Source organism: Oncorhynchus tshawytscha, linkage group LG13 (genome assembly GCF_018296145.1).
Source record: "Oncorhynchus tshawytscha isolate Ot180627B linkage group LG13, Otsh_v2.0, whole genome shotgun sequence".
In the NCBI taxonomy this organism is placed as follows: Eukaryota; Metazoa; Chordata; class Actinopteri; order Salmoniformes; family Salmonidae; genus Oncorhynchus; species Oncorhynchus tshawytscha.
In genome coordinates, this window is record NC_056441.1 from 48,362,066 (window position 1) to 48,386,558 (window position 24,493).

Sequence of the window (24,493 nt, forward strand, 5' to 3'; positions counted from 1 at the left end):
TGCAGGCCAGAATCTTATTACAAAATCAAATCAAATTTTATTGGTCAAATACACATGGTTAGCAGATGTTAATGCGAGTGCAGCGAAATGCTTGTGCTTCTAGTTCCGATCATGCAGTAATATCTAGTAATCTAACAATTTCATAACTACCTTTTGCACACAAGTGTAAAGGAATGAATAAGAATATGTACATATAAATATATGGATGAGAGATGGCCGAACGGCATAGGCAAGATGCAGTAGATGTAGAGTACAGTATAACCATATGAGATAAGTAATGTAGGGTATGTAAACATTATATAAAGTGGCAATGTTTAAAGTGACTAGTGATACATTTATTACATCCAATTTGTAATTATTAAAGTGGCTAGAGATTTGAGTCAGTATGTTGGCAACAGCCACTCAATGTTAGTGATAGCTGTTTAACAGTCTGATGGCCTTGAGATAGAAGCCGTTTTTCAGTCTCTCGGTCCCAGCTTTGATGCACCTGTACTGACCTCTCCTTCTGGATGATAGCGGGGTGAACAGGCAGTGTCTCGGGTGGCCGTTGTCCTTGATGATCTTTTTGGACTTCCTGTGACATTGGGTGTTGTAGGTGTCCTGGAGGGCAGGTAGTTTGCCCTGGTGATGCGTTGTGCAGACCTCACTACCCCCTGGAGAGCCTTCCGGTTGTGGGCGGAGCAGTTGTCGTCCCAGGCGGTGATACAGCCCGACAGGATGCTCTCAATTGTGCATCTGTAAAAGTTGAGTGTTTTTGGTGACAAGCTGAATTTCTTCAGCCTCCTGAGGTTGAAGAGACGCTGTTGCGCCTTCTTCACCACTGTCTGTGTGGGTGGACCATTTCAGTCTGTGATGTGTACGCCGAGGTACTTACAACTCCTTCCAATCTGCAAGACAGTTCTGTACAGTATGCACGAAGCAAGGATTTTAAAGTTTGATGAAAACATTCCAAAGCTCCCTGGCTCTGGGCATGGAACGCAGTAGACTTGTTGTGTTTAACTTTAAGCTGTTTGAGAACCTGAGCAAATAAATGGGAGGTAAAGTTAGACCCCTGATCTGACTGGATGATTTTTGGAATCCCAAATGTTGAAATAAATTGAGTTAACGCTTTAACTACTGATTTTAAAGTTATGGTACGCAAGGAAAAAGCTGCCGGATATCTGGTTGCTTGACACATAACAGTTAATAAGTAGCTATGACCTGACTTGGACCTTGGTAAAGGCCCAACACAATCGATAATAAGATGCTCAAAAGGTTGCCCTATGGCTGGTATTGGATACAAAGGTGCTGGCTTTACAACCTGGTTTGGCTTGCTTGTGCGCTGACACGTATCACAAGTTTCAATAAACTGAGATACATCCCGCTTTAAACGTGGCCAGAAAAAAATAACAAAGTATGCGATCATAAGTTTTACGAACACCCATATGACCTGCCACGTCACCATGTGAAGTTTGCAACACTTTATTTGGCAAAGTAGTAGGTACAACTATTTGAAAGACTGGTTCTCCTAGACCCTGATCATAGTGTGGAACCCATTTCCTGACCAACAGCCCAATAAGAAGAAAATAACACAGAGTACTATTCCTCACCACTGAATCAGGAACAACTTTATCAAACAGATCAGCTAAGTTGGTATCAGCCTTTTGTTCAACCATCAATGAATCTCTAGAACTAGTCAACTGTTCTGTCTGGAGTTTGACTGGCAACTCAAGACTTTCTGGCTTACTCTGAAACATTTTGGTTGCCATCTACCAGGGACACTACACCATCTGAAATAAAGGCTGAAAAATCAGTGGGAAGACTGAGAATCAAACTCAACGAGTGGCTGAAAAAGCTCACCCTGGTGGTCAGAGGCTGCAACAGGACTTGCCATCACAGCAGATTTAACTTGACCTGACTTTTTGGATTTAAGCAGAGGACAATCTTTCTTCCAATGCCCTTAAACAGTAGCGACAGGTATTAGCATTAACCGGTGCTTTAGGTCCTCCAGACCCAAACTTCTGCTGAGGTCTTTGGAAAGAAGCCCCAGAAAAAGGTGACCTACTATTCCAAGGAGTAAAGTTATTTTTATGGTACATGTCACTGTTTGACTCAAAATGGCTTTTATGTGTTAGCCTGTACTCATCTGCAAGGATTGCTGTATCACTTGGAGACTTAACTTTACGTTCATTCATGCATGTAGCAACCTGGTCAGACACAGGATTTTTGAACTGTTCTAACCCAATCAAATTAGACAGACCCTCAAAAGTACTGTGAGCGGACCAACTAATTGGGCGTCACTCTAAAGCGGGAAGGTGGAATAAACGAGTCAGGAGTAGGTTTTCTTGATTGAACACAGTTCTCTATTGAGGGCATTTGGTCAACAAACACTCCAACATAATCAATGAAAACCTCCCAAGGAAAAACATTCATCTTCTCCAGATCAAACAGAAACACAATATATAATTATCTATATTATCTTTAAACTACAACAAAGGTCACGGGATTGTCACCGTCTTAGTGGTTCTTCATGGATAGCTCCTCTGTCTCGGTGGCCTTCTTCCAGATATAGTTTCCCCCCCTCTCTGCTGGTTCCATACTCTCTCTTATAGGGGAAGGAGAATATATCATTAGTACCGTCATCTGTGCTTAATTGACCTCTGGTTACCTTGTCTCCCATGCCTTGTTGGGCTACTATCTGTGAGCCCAGCCTGCCCCCTGGTGGTCCTTCCACAGTACTAACTTCAGAAGCTGTACACCAACGATTAAATGCAGAAGTCAAATCACGAACAAACTCAGAATAGGTTTGTGATCTAACTTTTTCCTGTAACGAAAACGTTGACGATATGCCTCTGGCACAAGCTCGTAGACCTTCAGAACTGCTGATTTAACTTTAGCAAAAACTTTACTCTCAGCTACACTCAGTGCTGTAAAAGCCTCACGTGCTTTACCTGTAAGTACACATTGCAACAACATAGTCATGCCCAAATCTGACCAAGCTCTAGCTTCCGCAATACGCTCAAATAAAGCAAAGTATGTGTCTGGATCTGACTCTGACCAAATTTAGGCAACAAACAAAGATTCTGTGAAACAAACTGTGGTAGTCCTTCTGGTCTATTAGCATTTCTCAATCACTCTCTCTGCATTTGCAACAGCTCCCTTTGCTGCTCAAAAGTTAATGAAGGGCTAGACTGAAAACCTGCACCCTCACTACTAGCAGACCCCCAAAAACACCCATTTCTCTAAGACCCTGCTTTAATCTAGTTTTAACAGTCAATTTTTTTCTTTAACAATCTCAATCTGATAATGTTCAGCAATTTCAATTAACTGCTCCTTAGTACACAACTCAAAGGCTACCTCTGAAGGATCTTGAACAAAACTACTCAAAATGGAAGACATTTTCCTCAACCAATACAACTATTAAATGCAAAAAAAACAACTCACCTGCTGTCAGTCTGGGTTCAAGGACAGGAGCCACACCCCACTATCCTCCAAAAACAACTGGCCCTGGTCTTCGTGCAGTCACATGTGGTGGGGGTTTTATGCACAAAACCAGTGGGGTGGAAAAGACAACCAGAAACTGGCGCCCCCCCAATAACCACGGAGGTGCTCCGGAGCGGATGTAAGGGAAAACGGAAAGGGATTCTCTACCCACGTTCACTGCCACCTAAAACAAAAACACCACGAGCCTCCTATTGACACTCGCTGATAAGCCTGAACATGAGAGGACTCCCACCTGAACAAAACCCAGAAAAACCCAGAGTGAATTGCTAACCAAATTTAGCTACCAAGCTAACTGAACCAAAAGAACACATGGCTCTCAATGTTCTCTCCAATATTGGCCCAACCAAAACATCCCCTCCAACAAAAGATTTGGCAATCTGAACTAAACTAACCCAAGTTATCTACAAAACAATAATCAAATAAGCCAAATTACAAATAAACAAACATATCAATAATAAGACAGACAATCTAGACAAAACCTTAACCAACTATAACAAAATGTTAAAGTAAACTAAAATGCTAAAGTAAGACTAGAATACAATTAACTTTAACTTACAGATAAGCCCCCACTTGTCAGAGGCCGGCTCATTGTGGCAAAAATGAGGGGACACGAACAGGTATGGGCCAATTAAAAAATTCTTTGTTGTAAACAAAACTATTAACTTTAAACTAAGAAAAAGGAATGAGGAGTGGAAGTATCATAATGTAAGGTGTATGTAAAGTGCATAGACGCGTGAATCTGTGTGTGTGAATGACTGAGTGAAAACTATGCAAAACTACAAAAGAACAAACAAAACAGGTTCATACCTGGAGGAGCAGAGAGAGAGAGGTGATTAGTGACAGTTTAAATACTCCCAGGTGACTCCAATCACTAACGGAGGAACCGCCCCTGCAATGCAGAGGAGCCGTGACACTACCGTCCAGTCAATGTGGATAGGGGGGTGCTCGTGTGTGACGTGTGTGTCAGCCTGTCAGTCACTGTCTGTCCTTGTCCAGTTGTTATTTATACGTGCCTTCAAAATAAATGTCCCATAAGAGTTGGGAGTTAAATCATTACACTTTAATTTGTCCAAATATGCAAAAAAAAATCTAATAAAGCTAGCTAATTTATGGCTAACATGACGTTAGCTACTTTGGGTATCGTCAGCTCAATTAACTTGCTATCTGTTGTTGGGTTGGTTGAGAAAACAATTTTATTTCTATATTTACTTGTAGCATTAATAAAAATATATGTTTTGGTTTTACTTGTAGCATTAATAAAAAATATATATATATTTTTTACTTGTAGCATTATAAACAAATGTATAGAAAAATATTTACTTGTAACATTTCACACGTCACGAAAACGATTCTCGCGCTTCCATGTGGCAGAAGTCAGACTGTTGTGATTCTATATGGCCAGATTGCTAGCAAGAATGACAAGAAGCTGCCATATGTGGGGGATCGTAAGTGGCTCATTTCAGCATGTTTCATCTTGTTGATATCTTATTGATAACGAATCTTGTTTCATGGTGTTTTAACTGATTTAATGTAAATGCAAATATGGCTAAAATTCGCTAGCTAGCTTCTAGAAACCAACAACTGTAATAACGTATGAAACAGCAAGTGGTCATTGTGCACATTTACAGTGGGGCAAAAAAGTATTTAGTCAGCCACCAATTGTGCAAGTTCTCCCACTTAAAAAGATGAGAGAGGCCTGTAATTTTCATCATAGGTACACTTCAACTATGACAGACAAAATGAGAAAAAAGAATCCAGAAAATCCGATTGTAGGATTTTTAATGAATTTATTTGCAAATTAATGGTGGAAAATAAGTATTTAGTCACTTACAAACAAGCAAGATTTCTGGCTATCACAGACCTGTAACTTCTTCTTTAAGAGGCTCCTCTGTCCTCCACTCGTTACCTGTATTAATGGCACCTGTTTGAACTTGTTATCAGTATAAAAGACACCTGTCCACAACCTCAAACAGTCACACTCCAAACCCCACTATGGCCAAGACCAAAGAGCTGTCAAAGGACACCAGAAACAAAATTGTAGACCTGCACCAGGCTGGGAAGACTGAATCTGCAATAGGTAAGCAGCTTGGTTTGAAGAAATCAACTCTGGGAGCAATTATTAGGAAATGGAAGACATACAAGACCACTGATAATCTCCCTTGATCTGGGGCTCCACGCAAGATCTCACCCCGTGGGGTCAAAATGATCACAAGAACGGTGAGCAAAAATCCCAGAACCACACGGGGGAACCTAGTGAATGACCTGCAGAGAGCTGGGACCAAAGTAACAAAGCCTACCATCAGTAACACACTACGCCGCCAGGGACTCAAATCCTGCAGTGCCAGACTTGCCCAATTGGTGGCTGACTAAATCATTTTTTGCCCCACTGTACCTGCTTAGGAGCCCAATGACCCAATATAGAATGCATCATGATAATTGATGTAGATATACATACTAACACGCTTGGAAAACGGACAAATATGCAATATAGTTTGATGCTACCCTCAACAGGAGAGTAGTTTTCAGCTGACAAATAGGCAATATATCGTTTTTTTGTTTAATTAAACAGGTAGAAATATTGTCGTTGACCTTGGAATCTGATTTATTACCACAAATATTATAAAATCATGATTTTCAAGTGTTTGGTGCATGAGTTTCTACATATTATCTGCAAAAGTTTTCTGTGAATTATTATTACCCTTTGAATTATGTTGCAAGTGTGCAAAGCATGACAATCTCACATTAGTTGTGACCAACATCATGAGTTATTTTTTCAATCAAATATTGGACATTGTTTATGAAAACATTGCAACAAAAATAATACATACCTTTTCCAACAAGCTGTATGTATGGAAAATTACAACATATTCATGCACTCGGCACAGCCAGAAGAGGACTGGCCACCCCTCATAGCCTGGTTCCTCTCTAGATTTCTTCCTAGGTTTTGGCCTTTCTAGGGAGTTTTTCCTAGCCACCGTGCTTCTACACCTGCATTGCTTGCTATTTGTGGCTTTAGGCAAACTTGTCTATAATAGATATGAAGGCTGTTTTAAGATACCGTATTAATGTTTCAAGAAAGGAGTGTATATATTTGGCCTGGTTTTATGCACTGACTGAATGGAAGCTGATGATTATGAGATTTGTTTACTCCGCTGGTCTCGGGGAGAAATTAAGAGTCCTCACTGTCCGAGACCGAGTCGAGACCGAGTACAAATGTTTACGACACCGAGACAAGACACTCAATATGTGGTCTTGAGACCTGATTCCAGACCAGTCTGGAGTACTACAACACTAGTAAGCACTACATGATCAAGGGATACTACAGTGTGTAGTATAGTATTCTCCAGTATACAACAAAATTCTATAGTAAACACCCCTCAACGATCGAGGGGATACTACAGTGTGTAGTATAGTATTCTCCAGTATACTACACAATTCTAAGTAAGCCTTACATAATCGAGGGATACTACAGTGTCTAGTATTCTACAGTATACTACAACATTCTAAAGTAAGTATTACACATGGCCAAGGGATAGTACCGTGTGTAGTATAGTATTCTAAAGTATACTACAAATGTCTATAGTAAGCACTACATTATCTAGGGATACTACAGTGTGGCGTATAGGATTCTACAGTATACTACAGTTTACTTCATAATTCTATAGAATTCTATAGTAAGTATTATAGTATTCTATAGTAAGCTTTAGTATATTTTTATGTGGGTACTACCCAACTTCCATGGACGTTTGATGCAGTCCCAATACGGGCACCATACTGGTGTTTTGAAACACTAAACAATGTTATACCAATTATTTTGGGTTTTAAGATCTAGCTGAAGCAAAGTTAAAAGTACCTCTGCAAAAAAGACAATAGCCTATTAACTGGTGACTTAACCATAATTAAGACCAGGAGTTTTCCCTGACCACTTGACCTGAAACAGGAAAAACTGTAACTAGGACACTAAGTTTCTCTGAGTCAGGTCAAATGGTAAGGACAAACTCCTGGCCCTACACATAATGTCATATCCCTCTCTCTAGGAGCGGTGCTTCCAGTAGGCGGCCTCCTCCTGGGTGAGTCCTTCATCGAGCCCCTGAGCAGCATGGTGGTCCGGGTGGGCGGCGGTAGCATCCGGGCTGGGAAGCTGGTGCCTCATGCCGGGGGGTTCCAGGCTCTACTGAACAGCCAGACTCTGGTTGCCCGTATCCGCCTGGTGGAGCTTCTGCGTGGGCTCAGAGAGGACTGGGGCTCTGGGGAGATGGGTTTGCTGGGTCTGCAGGCCCAGAGGAAGGAGACTGAGCTGGGACGGATCCAGGCTGCAGCCAAGGAGTTGGAGCAGGCCTGGGGGAAAGGGCTACACTGTCACCTGCAGCTGCTGAGCAGGCTGGAGACCCTGCTGGACTGGGCCTGGGGCGTTGCCCAAGATGGTGGCGTCCAAGGTAGGTTGTTTTCACACCTGCTTGTGTACTTTGCCAGTTATTTTTGTCCAGGATTCAATCAGATCAGCCTTAACCCACGGTAACCAACAACTGCATAGCTTATCATTGCTTTTGTTTAGGTGTGTCGGAGTACACCTCTGACACAATGCATTGAAACGATCAAATCCATAAGCGGCACCCAGCATTATACCTGTTGTGGACATTGCCATCGCATTAGTAGAAATCCCATGCAGTTTGAACACTGGGATTTGTGATGTAATTTACACCTCATTTAGGCTGATATAAATCCTTATTATTTTGTTTGAATGATTTTCAATTTAAGAGTAATTATTTTCTGTATAGCCTACACTTTCTTGTTCTGAACTTCTCACGCGGGTGGGATATAAGGAGTCGGGATGGTTATGGTTTTGTGACAATGACCGCAAGGTTAGCCGCTGATGGATTGACAGCTCCAATACAGTCTTAACAAGAGCAATAAAAAGCTATGCATTTATCAGTTACAGCGGGTTAACAATGATCTGATTGAATCCTTACTGCTAATCCAGATGTTTAGAAATAGAGAGAATGGAAGGCCAAGTTTAGGCCCATCAGTCCGTTTTGTCCGTCAAAAAGTTCCACTGTCTTCTTGGCCGCCCCTTCCTTATTCCCACTGCTTTCGGGGTAAAAAGGGTTAAGAGTTATGGGGACCTGACATCTGTATCCTACTACCTTAGGAGAAATCCATCTCCCTGGTGCTGATCTGTCCCTGCCGGCACTGCCTGGGATGGAGTATCCTGACCCACAGGGCTCTGGCCTAACGGTTCCCATCCTGGGGGCTCAAATGGACCCTGTGTCAGGACTCGCTGTCCCCCTGGCTGGAACCATGGAGGACCCAGATGGCAAAGGTGATTGGATGATGGATGGATGGACTGACTGATTGCCTGATACAGAAGTACATTTAATATATTTGCCATACATTTATAGTATATCATATCAGTATATCTGTGCTACTGCATGTTATTCGACAGGACTAGTTGCGATTCGTTTTGGGGCCCTGACAGTGGACCCTGTAACAGGGGTGCTGGCACCTGTTGTGGGGGTTCGCCTGGATGTGTCCAGACAGACTGTTGTGCCTGTTACTGCTTCATACTGCCTGGCTCTGGGAGATAATACTGACAGTGTGCTGGTAAGAAAGATAAATTACACTGGTTGCTTTTCTTTTCAACACGTTCAACTTGGCCATTGTCAATATACATGTTCCCAAAATGACAGGTAAAGCACACAAGGTGGCTCCAACACATTGCGTTTGAGTGCTTTTCAGTCCCTTGTTCAAACAACTAACATAATCAACACATAGTGGTTGAGTTCCATAGGATAAATCACACATATCTCTTTTTGACTTATTGTGGATGCCAGGTGGAGGCCCTGCGGAAGGAGTGGTGTCTGAGGAACAGGTACTGGAAAGAGGAGAAACAGAAGGAGGAGGAGCTGCTAGGGGATCTGGATGCAGCTCTGCAGCACTGTGTCCTCGTGGCCACTCAGGAGGATTCTGAGCAGGTAAGCTGAACTAGGCTGGGCAGGCAGATGGATGGGGCTGCTCAGTCCGCAACAAACAGGAAATGATTTGTCTCATGCTGAATTGTTTGAACGCATACATGTCCTTTTGATTTATGTTCATCTCCCTAGTGGCATTACTGTATAATGGAGATCTTTATCCATTCTTTGTGTGTGTGTGTGTGCACTATAGGCCCACTGGGTGGACAACGAGAGGCAGCTGAGGGAGGCTACAGCGGAGCTTCATGAGGCTGGCCAGTCAGAAGCCCAGAGGAGAGCATCCCAGCTCTCAGACCTGTCTCTGCTCCTGCCTCCTCACGTTCTGCTCATCCTCACTCAAGGTATTGCAAGTCTGGCGTAACTTCAGTTAATCGTTAGAGTGGATTTGGATAGGCTTATCCATAGCTCAAAGCTACATTGTAATATTCTTTTGATTGCATATTGGGCTACCTTGTGATGTGTGTGTACATTTTATGGATTTTTAACTTAATTTAGAATAAGGAATTCAGAGGAGGAGAGTAAACAGTGGAAAAAGTGGTGGCTGGGATTGAGCCCCGGTCTCCGGTGGGGAATCATAAATGTGGCTTATACTGTGTTACCACAACTCAGCACGTGTCTGTGTGTGTCTCACCGTGTTTAGGTGATGATAAGGAGTGGGAGCAGCAGTGCTGCTGGCAGACAGAGCTGGTGGCTGGGCTGGACAGGGTGAACGTGTGCGTGGAGAAACTGCAGCAAGACCAGGAAAGATGGACAGCACAGAGAGGAGAGCAGATGCCATCAATCCATGTCATGGTCAGATCTAGCATAGTTCAATCCCATTATGCAAACATATAGATCAAGTAAACACTAGGGGCCGGTTTCCCGGACATAGATTAAGCTTAGTCCTAGACTAAAAAGCTTGCTCACTAGAAAAATAACATCCTTTTACGGTGAAGATGAATTGTATAATTTATTAAGGGGAGATGGATCGTAATCTGCAGATGAATGCATGTTAATGTACAAGAAATGAATGTGTCACATTGACTCACAAATATGGACATGTGTTGTTTTGAGTCTCTCTTGTATGTCTCCCAGGATGGGAAACTGAGACAGATAGAAATATGGGAGCAGCTAAACTCCAGGCAGGCAGAACTAGATGCTGCTCTTATAGCGCTGCGTTGTGTCCGAGAACTCTGCCAACTCCGTGCAGATACAGCGCAGGTAAGCACAGGCGGAAAGCAATACAATCACTGTCAGTTATGATACAGCCTGGATTAAAACCAGGGTGTCTGTAGTGATGCCTCAAGTACTGAGATGCAGTTCCTTAGACCACTGCGCCACTCGGGAGCCCAATTGGGAAGGTGACCAATGTTTTGTTGTTTTGGCTTTGTACTCCAGAACTTTGGATTTGATACAATGACTATGAGGTTAAAGTGCAGACTGTCAACTTTATTTTCATCCATATCGGGTAAACCGTTTAGAAATTACAGTACCTCCCCCCACCACCCATTTTAGGGGACCAAATGTATTGGGTATTAAAGTAGTAAAAAGTTAAGTATTTGGTCCCATATTCACAGCATGCAATGACGACATCAAGCTTGTGACTACAAATTGGTTGGTTGTTTTGGTTGTTTCAGATGATTTTGTGCTCAATAGAAATTAATGGTAAATAATGTATTATGTCATTTTGGAGTCACTTTTATAGTAAATAAGAATAGAATATGTTTCTAAACACATCTACATTAATATGGATGCTAACATGATTACGGATAATGATGAGTGAGAAAGTTACAGAAGCACAAATATCACCCCCCCCCCCAAAAAAAATGTTAGGTTAGCATGTCTTGGGGGCATGATATTTGTACCTCTAACTTTCTCACTCATTGTTACTCACGATTCATTCAGGATTATCCTTAGTCTTGGTAGCATCCACATTAATGTAGAAGTGTTTAGAAACAAATTATATTCTTATTTACAATAAAAGTGACTCCAAAGTGACACAATGATGCATTATTTACCATTAATTTCTATTGGGTACAAAAGCAATTGAAACACAACCAAAACAAACAGCAAATCCATCCGAACAATTTGAAGAGTCACAACCTTGATGTCGTCCTTGCGTGCTGTGCATATTGGACCAAATACATAATATATTTTGATTGGTTTAACACTTTTTTGGTTACTACATGATTCCATATGTGGTATTTCATAGTTTGGATGTCTTCACTATTATTCTACAATTTTGAAAATAGTAAAAATAAAGAAAAACCCTTGAATGAGTAGGTTTTCTAAAACTTTTGACCAGTAGTGTATACTGTAAGTGTATGACTATGTACAAAAAGTGCTGTAATTTCTATACGGTTCACCTGACATGGATGAACTTTATCTTTGACCTAATAGTCATTGTATAATTTCACAAACAATTGTTCAGGGTCCCAATATTTTTGGAGCTCACTGTATATTTGTTATTGAATGAACTATCTCTTTAATATAGTCGACTCGTGTTGCCATTGAGCGTATCTTTCTATCCAGTCTGTGTTATCAGGTTCCTTCTGGTACAAGGAGTTTGGGCTGGCCAGGCTGATGGTCCCCAGTAACCCTCTGAAGGTGGTGTCGTTGACCCAGCAGAAAGCTGTGCCTCTCCTGGAGCGACTCATTCAGCTTCTGGAGGAGAACAAAGAGCCAAGTCTCTCCCCGAGCACCTACCGCCAGCGCATCTCTGGTACCTCAGCAAGCATTATGTTGCATTTTTCAGTCTTGTTTTTTTTCTGATAAGGATGTTGTTTCCATAGCTTTTTTTGTCAAATGTGTGTTTGTAGGTTTGTCAACAAAACAAACGTTTGGATTGGAGACATGTTCTCGTGCATGGACAGAGTCCGTGCCTGTGGTTAAAGGTAGGCGCAATAGACAGTGGTCCTAGTGGTTCAGATGGCTCAGTTGGTTGGAGCATGGTACCGGCAACACTAGTGTTGTGGGTTGTCACAGATAGACTTAGACTCTGCTAAATGATCACACTGTTCTATGTGATAGAACCATTCTACTGCGGTTGCTCGTTGTTCATAAACACTGCCTTATCTAGTAAAAAGGGATCTATTTTTTGATGAGTTACTGTTGTTTAACAGTGAGAGATTTCTATGAAGGAATCTCCACCCAGTCTCTGAGAGACCCAATGAAGGCTCAGCCTCAGGACCAGGATTCGAAGGGCCCCAGTGTCCCCCAGCCCAGTCCTCCCCACTCACAGACAGCTCACAGAAAAGCTGCCATCTCTGACATACACTCACAAGGTAAGATTTAATTGATGAATGATTTAATAAATGAATTACCTTTACTTCATCATAGGCTCTGCTGATCATATTTATGAAGAGTCCTAATGATATCCCATTCCTTCACAGAGGGCGAGCCTATGAAAGAATCTGTTCAGCAGTCACATGTCTGTGTCCCCACACTGTCAGGTAAAGAACAACATTGAAATGTGCTGTTTATTACACAAAAAGACTGAACATGACTATTATGTTGTTTTCACTATATCTGTGTGCAGAGAAATTGTAATCTCATCTCGTTTCAATTCTACTCAAGTGATTTGAATATGTCTCTACCTTGTGGGCAACATATTGACTACATATAGTGTTTGGACGAATTACAGAGGTTCTCAAACAAGATCACAAGGATGACTTGTTGTAAAAAGTAGCCCTGAGATAAGTTATGTGTGTTTCATAATGGCATGTAAATGTTTGTGTGACCTGCTATATGTGTACAGTATGTGTGCATAGTATAAGTCTGTGATGATGTTTCCCATACAGAGGGGGAGTGGGATAAACTGCTGGAGCTCTCCCCACTCTTCCAGCTTCTAAAGCGTGTGGAAAGGAAGCTGAGGGGCCCAGCGCAAGATGCAGGACTTCTGAGGGGGGAGCTCGACGGTGGGTTACACAATAGCCTGTAGAGTAAAACGCAGATTACAAACGTCCTGTGATGTGTTTGGGCCAAGAATTAGAGTAGAGATTAAAGAGGACCCTCACACACACACGATTGCTCCGCCACGTACCACAATATATAATAACCGAAACAACACACAATAACAAACAAAACAATGTTTCTTTTTATATGTACTTCTCTTGTTGCAAACCTTTAGTCACCAAATAGTTTGTATCAAAAACAATAACCAACCCCCCAAAGAGGAAGTAAAGGATGACACTGGCATGGAGAAAGATCTGACTAAGAACATACTGTGCCACCTCTTTGAACAAAAGGCTTGGTGAGGGACACTTTTCAGACAGTCCTTGTTCAACACAAATGTAATTTGACACGGTAGTAGTTAATATTTGAGACCAACTCTGGCGTTCAATAAGGAATCAGTAAGAAGACTATTTCAGAAACAGTTCAAGTCTAAACAGAAACGGGACAGGAAGGAAGACAGTTGGGAAGCTTCATCATGGGACTGATGGCAGGATGGGCAAGATGCTTTATTAATCGAGGTAAGATTCGGTATCATTTTTGTGTGGAGCACTTTGAAACAAACTGTCATGGTATGCACTATACAAATAATGTTTATTTCAACTAGTAATTTAACTACATTTTGCAGTAACTTGGTGGTATTTGAACTCATTTCAAGTTAGTTAATTACTTTTTTGCCATGTAGCGGTGTAGCTAACTACTGGAATTATGTAATAATTATCTTTCTTTTTCACCATCAGGCCTGCTAATTCTCACTTGAATCATTGGTTTTGTGCTTAATAAGCTAAATTACACATTACAGTATGTTACCATATGATCCCAAAGTGATCTGTTCTTGGAATTTGTAGTCTGATGATTTACATATGATAATTTTTCACTAAGTACTGTAGTTTAGATTAAGTGAACTACTTTTTCAAAGTAACTTTAGTTAAGTAAAGTATACTTGTGTTAAGGGTAGCTTTAGTGTAGTTTAACTTCTTCCAGTGTGAAGTGATCGGTATCTTGGTATACTATATTTACAGAGTATCTTCCCTAACACTGACCATCCATCATAATAAAATCACCCGACCACCACGGGGGAAAAAGCAGCTAAGGTGTCTGACATAGCAACATAACACCACAGCTGCTTCTTATCCTTTGAGGTTTCACAACACCGGGAGTCATTATTCCTCTCCATTTGGCGGTCGTTGAAAACATTTACATTTGAGTCATTTAGCAGACTCTCTTATCCAGAGCGACTTACAGTTGGTGCATTCATCTTAAGGTAGCTAGGTGAGACAAGGTGAGAAAACCGTAGAAAATACATAGTAATATGATTTGTTTCAGTCTGACTATGAAATTAGTCACAAAATTACACAACAAAAATGCAACCAAAAGGCCAAACCGGACCACTTGTTCAGGGAAAATCTCAACCAGCTGTGGTTGTGAAGGAACTAGAAAAAGATCTGAATCAAAGTGAAAACAAGCCGAAGACAAAATAGCCATTGACAAAAACTCAATCCCCTGTCAACGACTGCTTTGGTGCTTTCATAATTATTACCAAATGGTCCACCCACAACACTCAGTACAACTTTACTTGACCTAAAAATGTATGCTTTCAATTGTGATAACACAGCCTTTTGAGAGTTCCTAGACTACTTGTGCTACATGAAGTGTGAATTGATAACCCAGCAAGGAGAAATGGACAACTGGATTTATGGATTCTTTCTAAATTTCAGGCAGAGCGAGCTCTTTTATTGACTATCTGGATGCACAGTGGGAGTGTGAAGGAGAGCTGCTCCTTCTTGACCCAGGTCGTCTTAATCCCAGAGAGTTCCTGGTCTACCACCATGGACTATTCCTACTGCAAACACTACACACTCTCGAACTGGTTAGTCACTCACTTTCTCTCCCACATACTGAGAGAGGTTAGTGAAGGGTCGTAGTTCAAAGCATTGTTTAACTCATCTTTCCTATCAAAAGGAGATGAATTAATCATATGTGGTCTTTACGGTCTATCTAAACGTATTTTTCTCTGTCAATGTGAATGTTCTCCGCACCAATTGTTAATACTATTACTCCCATAGACTCCAGCAGTGTCACTCCAGATAGCAACTAGTCTTCCATCCAATAACTACAAATACAACGCCTTCCGGAATTCCTTCTTTTATCAGGTGATGTCCCAATTTCCACTGTATGTGCATGAGAGAGAGATTACATTTCTATTTTGGAATCAAATATGCATTGGGGAACAGTGTGCCTGTTGTACACGATAATCAACATCAATAAAAAATCTATTTCCCTTTAGGATTGAATGACAGCTCTGAATCTTGCAGTTTAGCTTCTGACGTTTGTGATGTTAACATCTGTGCCACATCTGTTTGCTACTAACTGATGTCGTGTGTTGGTAGGAGGCTGAGAAGACAGTGTTTGTGCGTCGCCAGAGACTGCAGTCAGTGGGAGGATTCTCTCTGCTCCTCTTGCACTGTATGTCACATGTCGCTGTTGGGGACATGAGCGTCGACTCCAGTCCTACCTTCCAACGGGCTTTCTTCAAGGTGCTGCCAAACTCTGTCTGCGTCCCAGAAAGCAACCTATTTCCAACATTGGTCATATGTAGTGCACTGAGTCGTATGGTCCCTGGTCAAAAAAGGGCATTATATTAGGGAATAGGGTGTAATTTTCTCCCCTAGAAAAAGTCAGCCCACCACATACTGAGAACTGAATCCTCGCAGAATTTATGTGAATCTTTGTGTCAAAAGGAACTCTAGTTTCAGTGGAAACACTACAAATTTTTTGCCCATTAGTATGTGGACACCCCTTCAAAATAGTGGATTAGACTATTTCAGCCACATCTGTTGCTGACAGGTGTATAAAATTGAGCACAACGCCATACAAACGCCATAGACAAATATTGGCAGTAGAATGGCCATACTGAAGAGCTCAGTGACTTTAAACGTGGCACTGTCATAGGATGCCACCTTTCCAGTTTGTCAAATTTTTGCCCTGTTTGGGCTGCCCCGGTCAACTGTAAGTGCTGTTATTGTGACGTGGAAACGTCTAGGAGCAACAACGGCACAGCCGCAAAGTGGTAGGCCACACAAGCTCACAGAACACGAATGAAGAGTGTAAAAATCGTCTGTCCTCGGTTGCAACACTCACTACCAAGTTCCAAACTGCCTCTGAAAGCAACGTCAGCACAAGAACTGTTCGTTGGGAGCTTCCTGAAAGGGGTTTCCGTGGCCGAGCAGCCGCACACAAGCCTAAGATCACCATGAGCAATACCAAGTGTCGGATGGAGTGGTGTAAATCTCGCCGCTATTGGACTCAGGAGCAGTTGAAAAGTGTTCTCTGGAGTATGGAATCACACTTCACCATCTGGCAGTCTGACAGATTAATCTGGGTTTGGCGGATGCCCCAATGCATAGCGCCAACTGTAAAGTTTAGTGGAGGAGGAACAATGGTCTGGAGCTGTTTTTCATGGTCCGGGCTAGATCCCTTAGTTCCAGTGAAGGGCAATCTTAATGCTACAGCGTACAATGACATTCTAGACAATTCTGTGCTTCCAACTTTGTGGAAACAGTTTGGGGAAGGTCCTTTCCTGTTTCATCATGTTAATTCCCCCGTGCACAAAGCGAGGTACATACAGAAATGGTTTGTCGAGATCAACCCCACCTGTAGGATGAATTGGCAAGCCGAATATAAGCCAGGCCTTATCGTCCAAAATCAGTGCCCGACCTCACTAATGCTCTTGTGGCTGAATGGAAGTAATAATGCCGTAATGTTCCAATATTTAGGGGAAAGCCTTCCCAGAAGAGTGGTGGCTGTTATAGTGGCAAAGGGGATCAACTCTCTATTAATGCCCATGATTTGGGATTTTGGTCATATAGTCTACCTTTGTGCGATTGTAGTCTGCCACCGTCTTCTGGTCAATGCCAATTGCAACAGTGGGATGCATGGTGCTGAGGACCATGCAGCTCCCCTCTCTGTTTGTTCACTGTTCCGAGCAGGTCTTCTTTACAATCAACTTGGCTGCCAGGGAAATTGATGTAAAGAAGTTGTCCATAGACACATTTCTGTCTTTGCCCATGTAAGGCTCCACGAGTCTCAAAACCATAGTCTCAGACCGTCGCTCACCCGCTGGCCTGGTTTAATCTTTCCCCAGATATGGACAGCCATTGAGCAAGTACTTGGTTTCGGCATAACCATAACTTAAATACACATTTGTCTGGTTTGGGGACATGCATTGGGTAAAACAGCACAAGCTTTGGTTGGGAACAGTTGCTCATCAACAGCTATGTTCTCTCCTAGCTTGTAACAAGTAATGCAATTCTTTACAGAACTCGTCCAGATATCTGAGAGCGGCGAACCTGTCTGTCTGCACACATATTGGTCTTGTCTCCTTGTCATCAAAACGAGAATAATCTCTCTAGTCCTGTTTATACCTGGGGCTAGCATGCGTCCTTTGTTCTGATTATGTCCATATTCTGATTGTGCCCACATATAAACCGTTGCATCTACACATGGTATTAAAATGTCTCTTACCCATCCACCGTGTCTACACTGTGACCAGATTTCCCTGTATGCAAATAATTTGACAGATATTGTTTTTCAAAATAATATTCAAAAAACATTTTATTGGTCACATAGACAGGGTTAGCGGATGTTAATGTGAGTGTTGCGAAATGCTTGTGCTTCTAGTTCCGACTATGCAGTAAAATCTAACAAATTCACAATAACTACCTTACACACACGAATACACACATGTAAAGGGATGAATATGAATATGTACATATAAATATATGGATGAGCGATGGTATGCTAGATGCAGTAGATTGTGTAGAATACAGTATATACAGTGGGGCAAAAAAGTATTTAGTCAGCCACCAATTGTGCAAGTTCTCCCACTTAAAAAGATGAGAGAGGCCTGTAATTTTCATCATAGGTACACTTCAACTATGACAGACAAAATGAGAAATAAAATCCAGAAAATCACATTGTAGGATTTTTTATGAATTTATTTGCAAATTATGGTGGAAAATAAGTATTTGGTCACCTACAAACAAGCAAGATTTCTGGCTCTCACAGACCTTTAACTTCTTCTTTAAGAGGCTCCTCTGTCCTCCACTCGTTACCTGTATTAATGGCACCTGTTTGAACTTGTTATCAGTATAAAATACACCTGTCCACAACCTCAAACAGTCACACTCCAAACTCCACTATGGCCAATACCAAAGAACTGTCAAAGGACACCAGAAACTAAATTGTAGACTTGCACCAGGCTGGGAAGACTGAATCTGCAATAGGTAAGCAGCTTGGTTTGAAGAAATCAACTGTGGGAGCAATTATTAGGAAATGGAAGACATACAAGACCACTAATAATCTCCCTCGATCTGGGGCTCCACGCAAGATCTCACCCGTGGGGTCAGAATGATCACAAGAACGGTGAGCAAAAATCCCAGAACCACACAGGGGTCCTAGTGAGTGACCTGCAGAGAGCTGGGACCAAAGTAACAAAGCCTACCATCAGTAACACACTACGCCGCCAGGGACTAAAATCCTGCAGTGCCAGACATGTCCCCCTGCTTAAATAAATGGACTTAATAAAGGTATCACTAGTCACTTTAAATAACGCCACTTCAATAATGTTCACATATCCTACATTACTCATCTCATATGTACATTGGGGCAAAAAAGTATTTAGTCAGCCACCAATTGTGCAAGTTCTCCCACTTATAAAGATGAGAGAGGCCTGTAATTTTCATCATAGGTACACTTCAACTATGACAGACAAAATGAGAAGAAAAAAATCCATAAAGTCACATTGTAGGATTTTTAATGAATTTATTTGCAAATTATGGTGGAAAATAAGTATTTGGTCAATAACAAAAGTTTATCTCAATACTTATCCCATTCATTCTTTCCTTTACACTGATCAGTCGTCCTGGTCCCTTTGCAGAAAAACAGCCCCAAAGCATGATGTTTCCACCCCTATGCTTCACAGTAGGTATGGTGTTCTTTGGATGCAACTCAGCATTCTTTGTCCTCCAAACACGACGAGTTGAGTTTTTACCAAAAAGTTATATTTTGGTTTCATCTGACCATATGACATTCTCCCAGTCTTCTTCTGGATCATCCAAATGCTCTCTAGCAAACTTCAGACGGGCCTGGACATGTACTGGCTTAAGTGGCCAGAGATTTGAGTGTGTATGTTGGCAGCAGCCTCTCTATGTTAGTGATGGCTGTTTAATAGTCTGATGGTCTTGAGATAGAAGCTGTTTTTCAGTTTCTCGGTCCCAGCTTTGATGCACCTGACGGGGGCTCGGGTGGTTGTTGTCCTTGATCTTTATGGCCTTCCTGTGACATCAGGTGGTGTAGGTGTCTTGGAGGGCAGGTAGTTTGCCCCGGTGATGCGTTGTGCAGACGGCACTACCCTCTGGAGAGCCTTGCAGTTGAGGGTGGTGCAATTGAGATGTTGTTTCCTACTTTCACCACCTGGGGGCGGCCCTTCAGAAAGTCCAGGACCCAGTTGCACAGGGCGGGGTCAAGACCCAGGGTCTCGAGCTTAATGACGAGTCTGGAGGGTACTATGGTGTTAAATGCTGAGCCGTAGTCAATAAACAGCATTCTTACATAGGTATTCCTCTTGTCCAGATGCGATAGGGCAGTCTGCAGTATGATGGCAATTGCATCGTCAGTGGACCTATTGGAGCAGTAAGCAAATTGGAGTGTGTCTAGGGTATCAGGTAAGGTGGAGGTGATATGATCCTTGACTAGTCTCTCAAAGCACTTCATGATGACAGAAGTGAGTGCAATGGGGTGATAAGTCATTTAGTTCAGTTACCTTAGCTTTCTTGGGGACAGGAATAATGGTGGCCATCTTGAAGCATGTGGGGACAACAGACTGGGATAGGGATTGGTTGAATATGTCCGTCAACACACCAGCCAGCTGGTCAGCGCATGCTCTGAGGACGCGGCTAGGGATACCGTCTGGGCCGGCAGCCTTGCGAGGGATATCACGTTTAAATGTTTTACTCATGTTAGCCATGGATAACGAGAGCCCAGAGGCTTTGGTAGCGGGCCTTGTCAGTGGCACTGTATTTTCCTCAAAGTGAGCAAAGAAGTTGTTTAATTTCTCTGGGAGCAAGACATCAATGTCTGCGACGGGGCTGGTTTTCTTTTTGTAATCCGGAATTGATTGTAGACTCTGCAACATACGTCTCGTGTTTGAGCCGTTGTATTTCAACTGTACTTTGTCTCTATATTGACACTTTGCTTGTTTGATTGCCTTGTGGAGGGAATAGCTGCACTGCTTGTATTCGGTCATGTTTCTGGTCACCTGCCATAATTAAAAACGGTGGTTCATGCTTTCTTTTTTGTGCAAATGCTGCCATCAATCGACGGTTTCTGGTTAGGGAAGGTTTTAATATTCACAGAGGGTACAAGATCATCGATGCACTTGCTAATAAACTCGCTCACCGAGTCAGCGTATTCCTCAATGTTGTTGTCTGAGGCTATTCGGAACATATCCCAGTCCACGTGATCGAAGCCATCTTGAAGCGTGGAATCCGATAGGTCAGACCAGCGTTGTATTGACCTGAGCACGGGTGTTTCTTGTTTTAGTTTCTGTCTATAGGCTGGGAGCAACAAAAGGAGTCATGGTCAGACTTGCCCGAAGGCAGGGCAGGGGAGGGCTTTGTATGCGTTGCGGAAGTTCGAGTGGCAATGATTGTGTCGCGCATTCGATACGCTGATAGAATTTAAGATATATTGTTCTTCGGTTAGCTTTGTTAAAATCCCCAGCTACAATATATGCAGCCTCAGGATGGGAGGGGGATATACACGGCTGTGACTATAATCGAAGAGAATTCTCTCGGAAGATAATGCGGTCGGCATTTGATTGTAAGGAATTCTAGGTCAGGTCAAAACACACAAACAGGATAGCTTACACATTGATTACTACACAATGCTTCACAATGCAATGAAAAGTCTCTAGTGGACTAACCCGATATGATGGCTTGATAGACAATGGAAAAGGGTGTGGATAAAGAGCGGGAAAGACAGTGGGAGAGACAGAGAGTGGGCTTATTGTACATACATGTGAAAATACGCCCAGCGTAAATATGGATATTTAGCACCCAAGCAACTGCTCATTCGGATTTTGAAATGCAACAGATATTTACGCTTGTATGTCTTTGTTTTCTTTCTGTTGAAATCGGCGGTCTGTCTGGGGAGTAATTCGACAGAAGTCTCAAAGTCCTTCGTAGTTCGTTCGGCGCGCTCTGTTCGTTAGAATAGAGTGGTGAGAGCAAATTGTTCTTTGTCTCTCGTTTTCTGTCGAGTTTACTAGACTAGTTTACATGCACAGCTGCAGACTGTTAATGTGTAGTCTTGTAGTGTTCTTAATCATTTCAAAGTGTACAGCTGGCGCTGCAAATAACTGGTCTGTATTTAAATTGCCAACCATTTCAACATGTAGCCACAGCTCCATCCTTTCTGGTCTAATGTGAATTTGGTCACGAGGGGGGGTTATGCATCCTGGAAAAAGGGGCGTTCCATGACGCTGACATAATGTCCGTGCTCACGTGGGTGTGGTCACTGACTGACTGGTTAAGACTTCAAATGAAAAACAATTCTCTCATTTAGAAGGCTAACATCACAACCATGATCTGTACTTCTCCACAACTTTGTCCCTGACCTGTTTGGAGAGCTGTTTGATTTTGAGATAATGAAGTATTGTTCTACTCCAAAGCTATCTCTAGTAAAACACATTCTTGTCTATGTAATGCAGTCTTTAATTCATTTCTCAGCTCAAGCCATCTCCAGTGACCATACGCCCTGAGTAAGCAACCTCATGATGGGTACAGGGAACATTTGAGTATCATGTAGTAGCCTAAACTTATTGATGTTACATTGAGCTGTGTGAATGGAATATGAATGACAGTCATCCAATATGCTGTAATAGAAATAAGAACTTGCTCATAAAAAACAAAACAATCGTCCTCCCTCATCTTAAACGCCACCGACGGCCACAGGAGCACGCCAATTCCTCATTCAATTATAACAAGGCTTATGATATGTTATGATCATTATAAGGTTATCATAAGACATTATAAAGGGATCCTAAACACTCAAGACAATTAGATTTATCATAGTTTCATAATGCTCTATGACTGCATCTATAAGGTCCCACAGTATGAATATGTTTACAGGGATTTCTAAGTCTTCATAAGAAGGTGCGTCAAGTAAAGTGATACCATAAGTTATAATACTTTTTTAAAGACTAATTTGTGCGTATAAGAAGTTATAAAGCATTATATGTAATATGTTACTGTTTTTCTTTCTTAGCTGCTGCAAGCATGTCTGGGTGAGCTATTCGAGGCCCGACTAGAGAGTTCCTCAATGGGTATGGAATGTGCTGCTCCACAGAGCTCCATGCCATGGGACTCCCACCCCACCTCCCTGCTGGAGGGGCTTCAGAGGCCCAGTCGGGGGCTCCTTTCACAGGAAGTACGTTCTTCCTCTCCGGGGAATCAACATTAGCATAATGTCTGGCATTTTACCTCAACGATTATAGCTAGATACAATAAATAAACCATCTATTTTGGTCTTTCCAAATAAAGTGATACAGAGTTTTATTTCTAAAGCATTCCACACGATGGTGATGGAAAACAACTGTGTTAGCCACAGTCAGTGAATCTTTGGCAATTATCATGTTCCATTCCTGTTTCGTGTCTGTTTCTTGAGCAGGAGGTGGAGGGACTCCTGCAGAAGCACAGGGAGGATTTGGTGTTCCTCCATGTTGAAAGGCTGTTGAGAAAGAAGAGCTTGGGGCTCCGAACCATGGAAGTGCGTCACAAAGCCCAGGAGGAAAATACTGATCAAGCTCAGTGATTCTCCACCAGGGGGGGCATATGACATGATTTTGGGGTCCCTGGATTTTGGGAAAGCATTTTAGTAAGCGTCGGAACGGAAAATGTTGAGAGCCCCTCACATAGAGTACTTTTTACAATTCATGATGGCTGATCTGCTTGGGAAATACACAGTTGTGTATGGACTGGCAACTGATGAAAGACCAAAACGTTTTCCTTGGGAGTGTGACGGAGAGGTTCTTCATGCACACACACACACCTATCCTTTTACAATCTGTATACAACCTGACCATGACGTCACAAAATACCTCAGACTGACATCACTGCAACCAGGTTTGCCCACTGGGACTAGAATGCTGGGAGGGTGGCGCAGGAGGTGTCCCTCATACCTGTGTGTGTGGAGATTATTTTTTAGGATCATCAGTTGCTGTTGTCAGTTACAGGCACAATCTGTGATATTTCCTGCTGTTCAATGGTCATGTCAATGAATACCCATTGGTTCTTGATGAATATAACTTTAGAAATGCCTTATGGATTTAGTGCAACTGCATTACTCTATCATAATCCAAAATATAGGTTGCAATGCTCCATGTTTTAGCTTTTTTTTGTCATCTTACTTTTTGTTAACAATAATTGTATAATTTAAAGAAATGTGTATGTTTAAAACTATCATATCAATCTTTTTGATAACCCTTGTATCCATAGCTGAGTGTATGAATTTGACAGTGGTTGCATTTCTTCAGTTCCACCTCCCTGCTTAAATGGCGGCTGCTGTGGTTGGGCTGAAACATTGTGGTATTAAAATCTAGATTGTAGTAGAGGTTTTGAGTTTTAGAACATTGGTATACACAGTATTGACACAGGACACTGTAGGAGGACAGATAAGTCTTAAAACCTTTTCAAATATCCAAGACTGATTTATACACTTTATGCAATGATCAGTCTGTACTTTTGATGTAAACTGTTATGCCTGTATTGCTTGTATCAACATTTCTATGTCTCAAATGTGCTTGGAAATAAATAAACAAAGACCATGAATTATGGCTGATTCGTGTGTTTATTATTACATTTGACAGTCAGGAAGCTTCATGTATTTTCTCAAACCAGCAACTGCAACATGCAGTTGTCTCTGAGTATGGAGCGCAAGAGCTGGTCAGTTAATGGCTTTCAGGGCGTTTGTTTACACTGGGTCTCAGTTAGAGCACAGCTTGTCCTCATCAGAGTAGATCTGGGCTGGTGTGTTGTATGAAGGCATAAAAA

General features: G+C 42.1%; 1 protein-coding gene and 1 long non-coding RNA gene across 2 annotated transcripts; one reads left to right on the forward strand and one right to left on the reverse strand.

The window, feature by feature from the left end:
* Nucleotides 1-798: 798 nt before the first annotated feature.
* LOC121839000 lies at nt 799-3,720 on the reverse strand. The gene is made up of 3 exons (XR_006078527.1): nt 3,424-3,720; nt 2,493-2,584; nt 799-1,018 (listed from the first exon to the last, which is right to left on the reverse strand). It is a non-coding gene; the product is annotated as an uncharacterized LOC121839000 (long non-coding RNA).
* A 1,803-nt stretch (nt 3,721-5,523) lies between these two features.
* Nucleotides 5,524-24,493, forward strand: si:dkey-103g5.4. Its single transcript, XM_042295823.1, has 18 exons — nt 5,524-5,560; nt 7,521-7,919; nt 8,633-8,803; nt 8,927-9,084; nt 9,315-9,455; nt 9,646-9,793; nt 10,093-10,244; nt 10,527-10,652; nt 11,964-12,153; nt 12,251-12,325; nt 12,554-12,715; nt 12,824-12,883; nt 13,232-13,348; nt 15,101-15,252; nt 15,449-15,535; nt 15,773-15,919; nt 22,710-22,871; nt 23,112-24,493. The coding sequence occupies exons 2-18, from the start codon at nt 7,583-7,585 to the stop codon at nt 23,253-23,255; spliced, it is 2,529 nt and encodes an 842-aa protein (XP_042151757.1). The 5' UTR covers nt 5,524-5,560; nt 7,521-7,582; the 3' UTR covers nt 23,256-24,493.

Bases quoted from the DNA above. Each gene is read 5' to 3' on its own strand.
- si:dkey-103g5.4 (XM_042295823.1), top strand. From the start codon at position 7,583: ATGGTGGTCCGGGTGGGCGGCGGTAGCATCCGGGCTGGGAAGCTGGTG. The intron at 8,804-8,926 runs GTGATTGGATGA...GTTATTCGACAG, and splicing joins GGAGGACCCAGATGGCAAAG to GACTAGTTGCGATTCGTTTT. The intron at 12,154-12,250 runs GTACCTCAGCAA...GTGTGTTTGTAG, and splicing joins CTACCGCCAGCGCATCTCTG to GTTTGTCAACAAAACAAACG.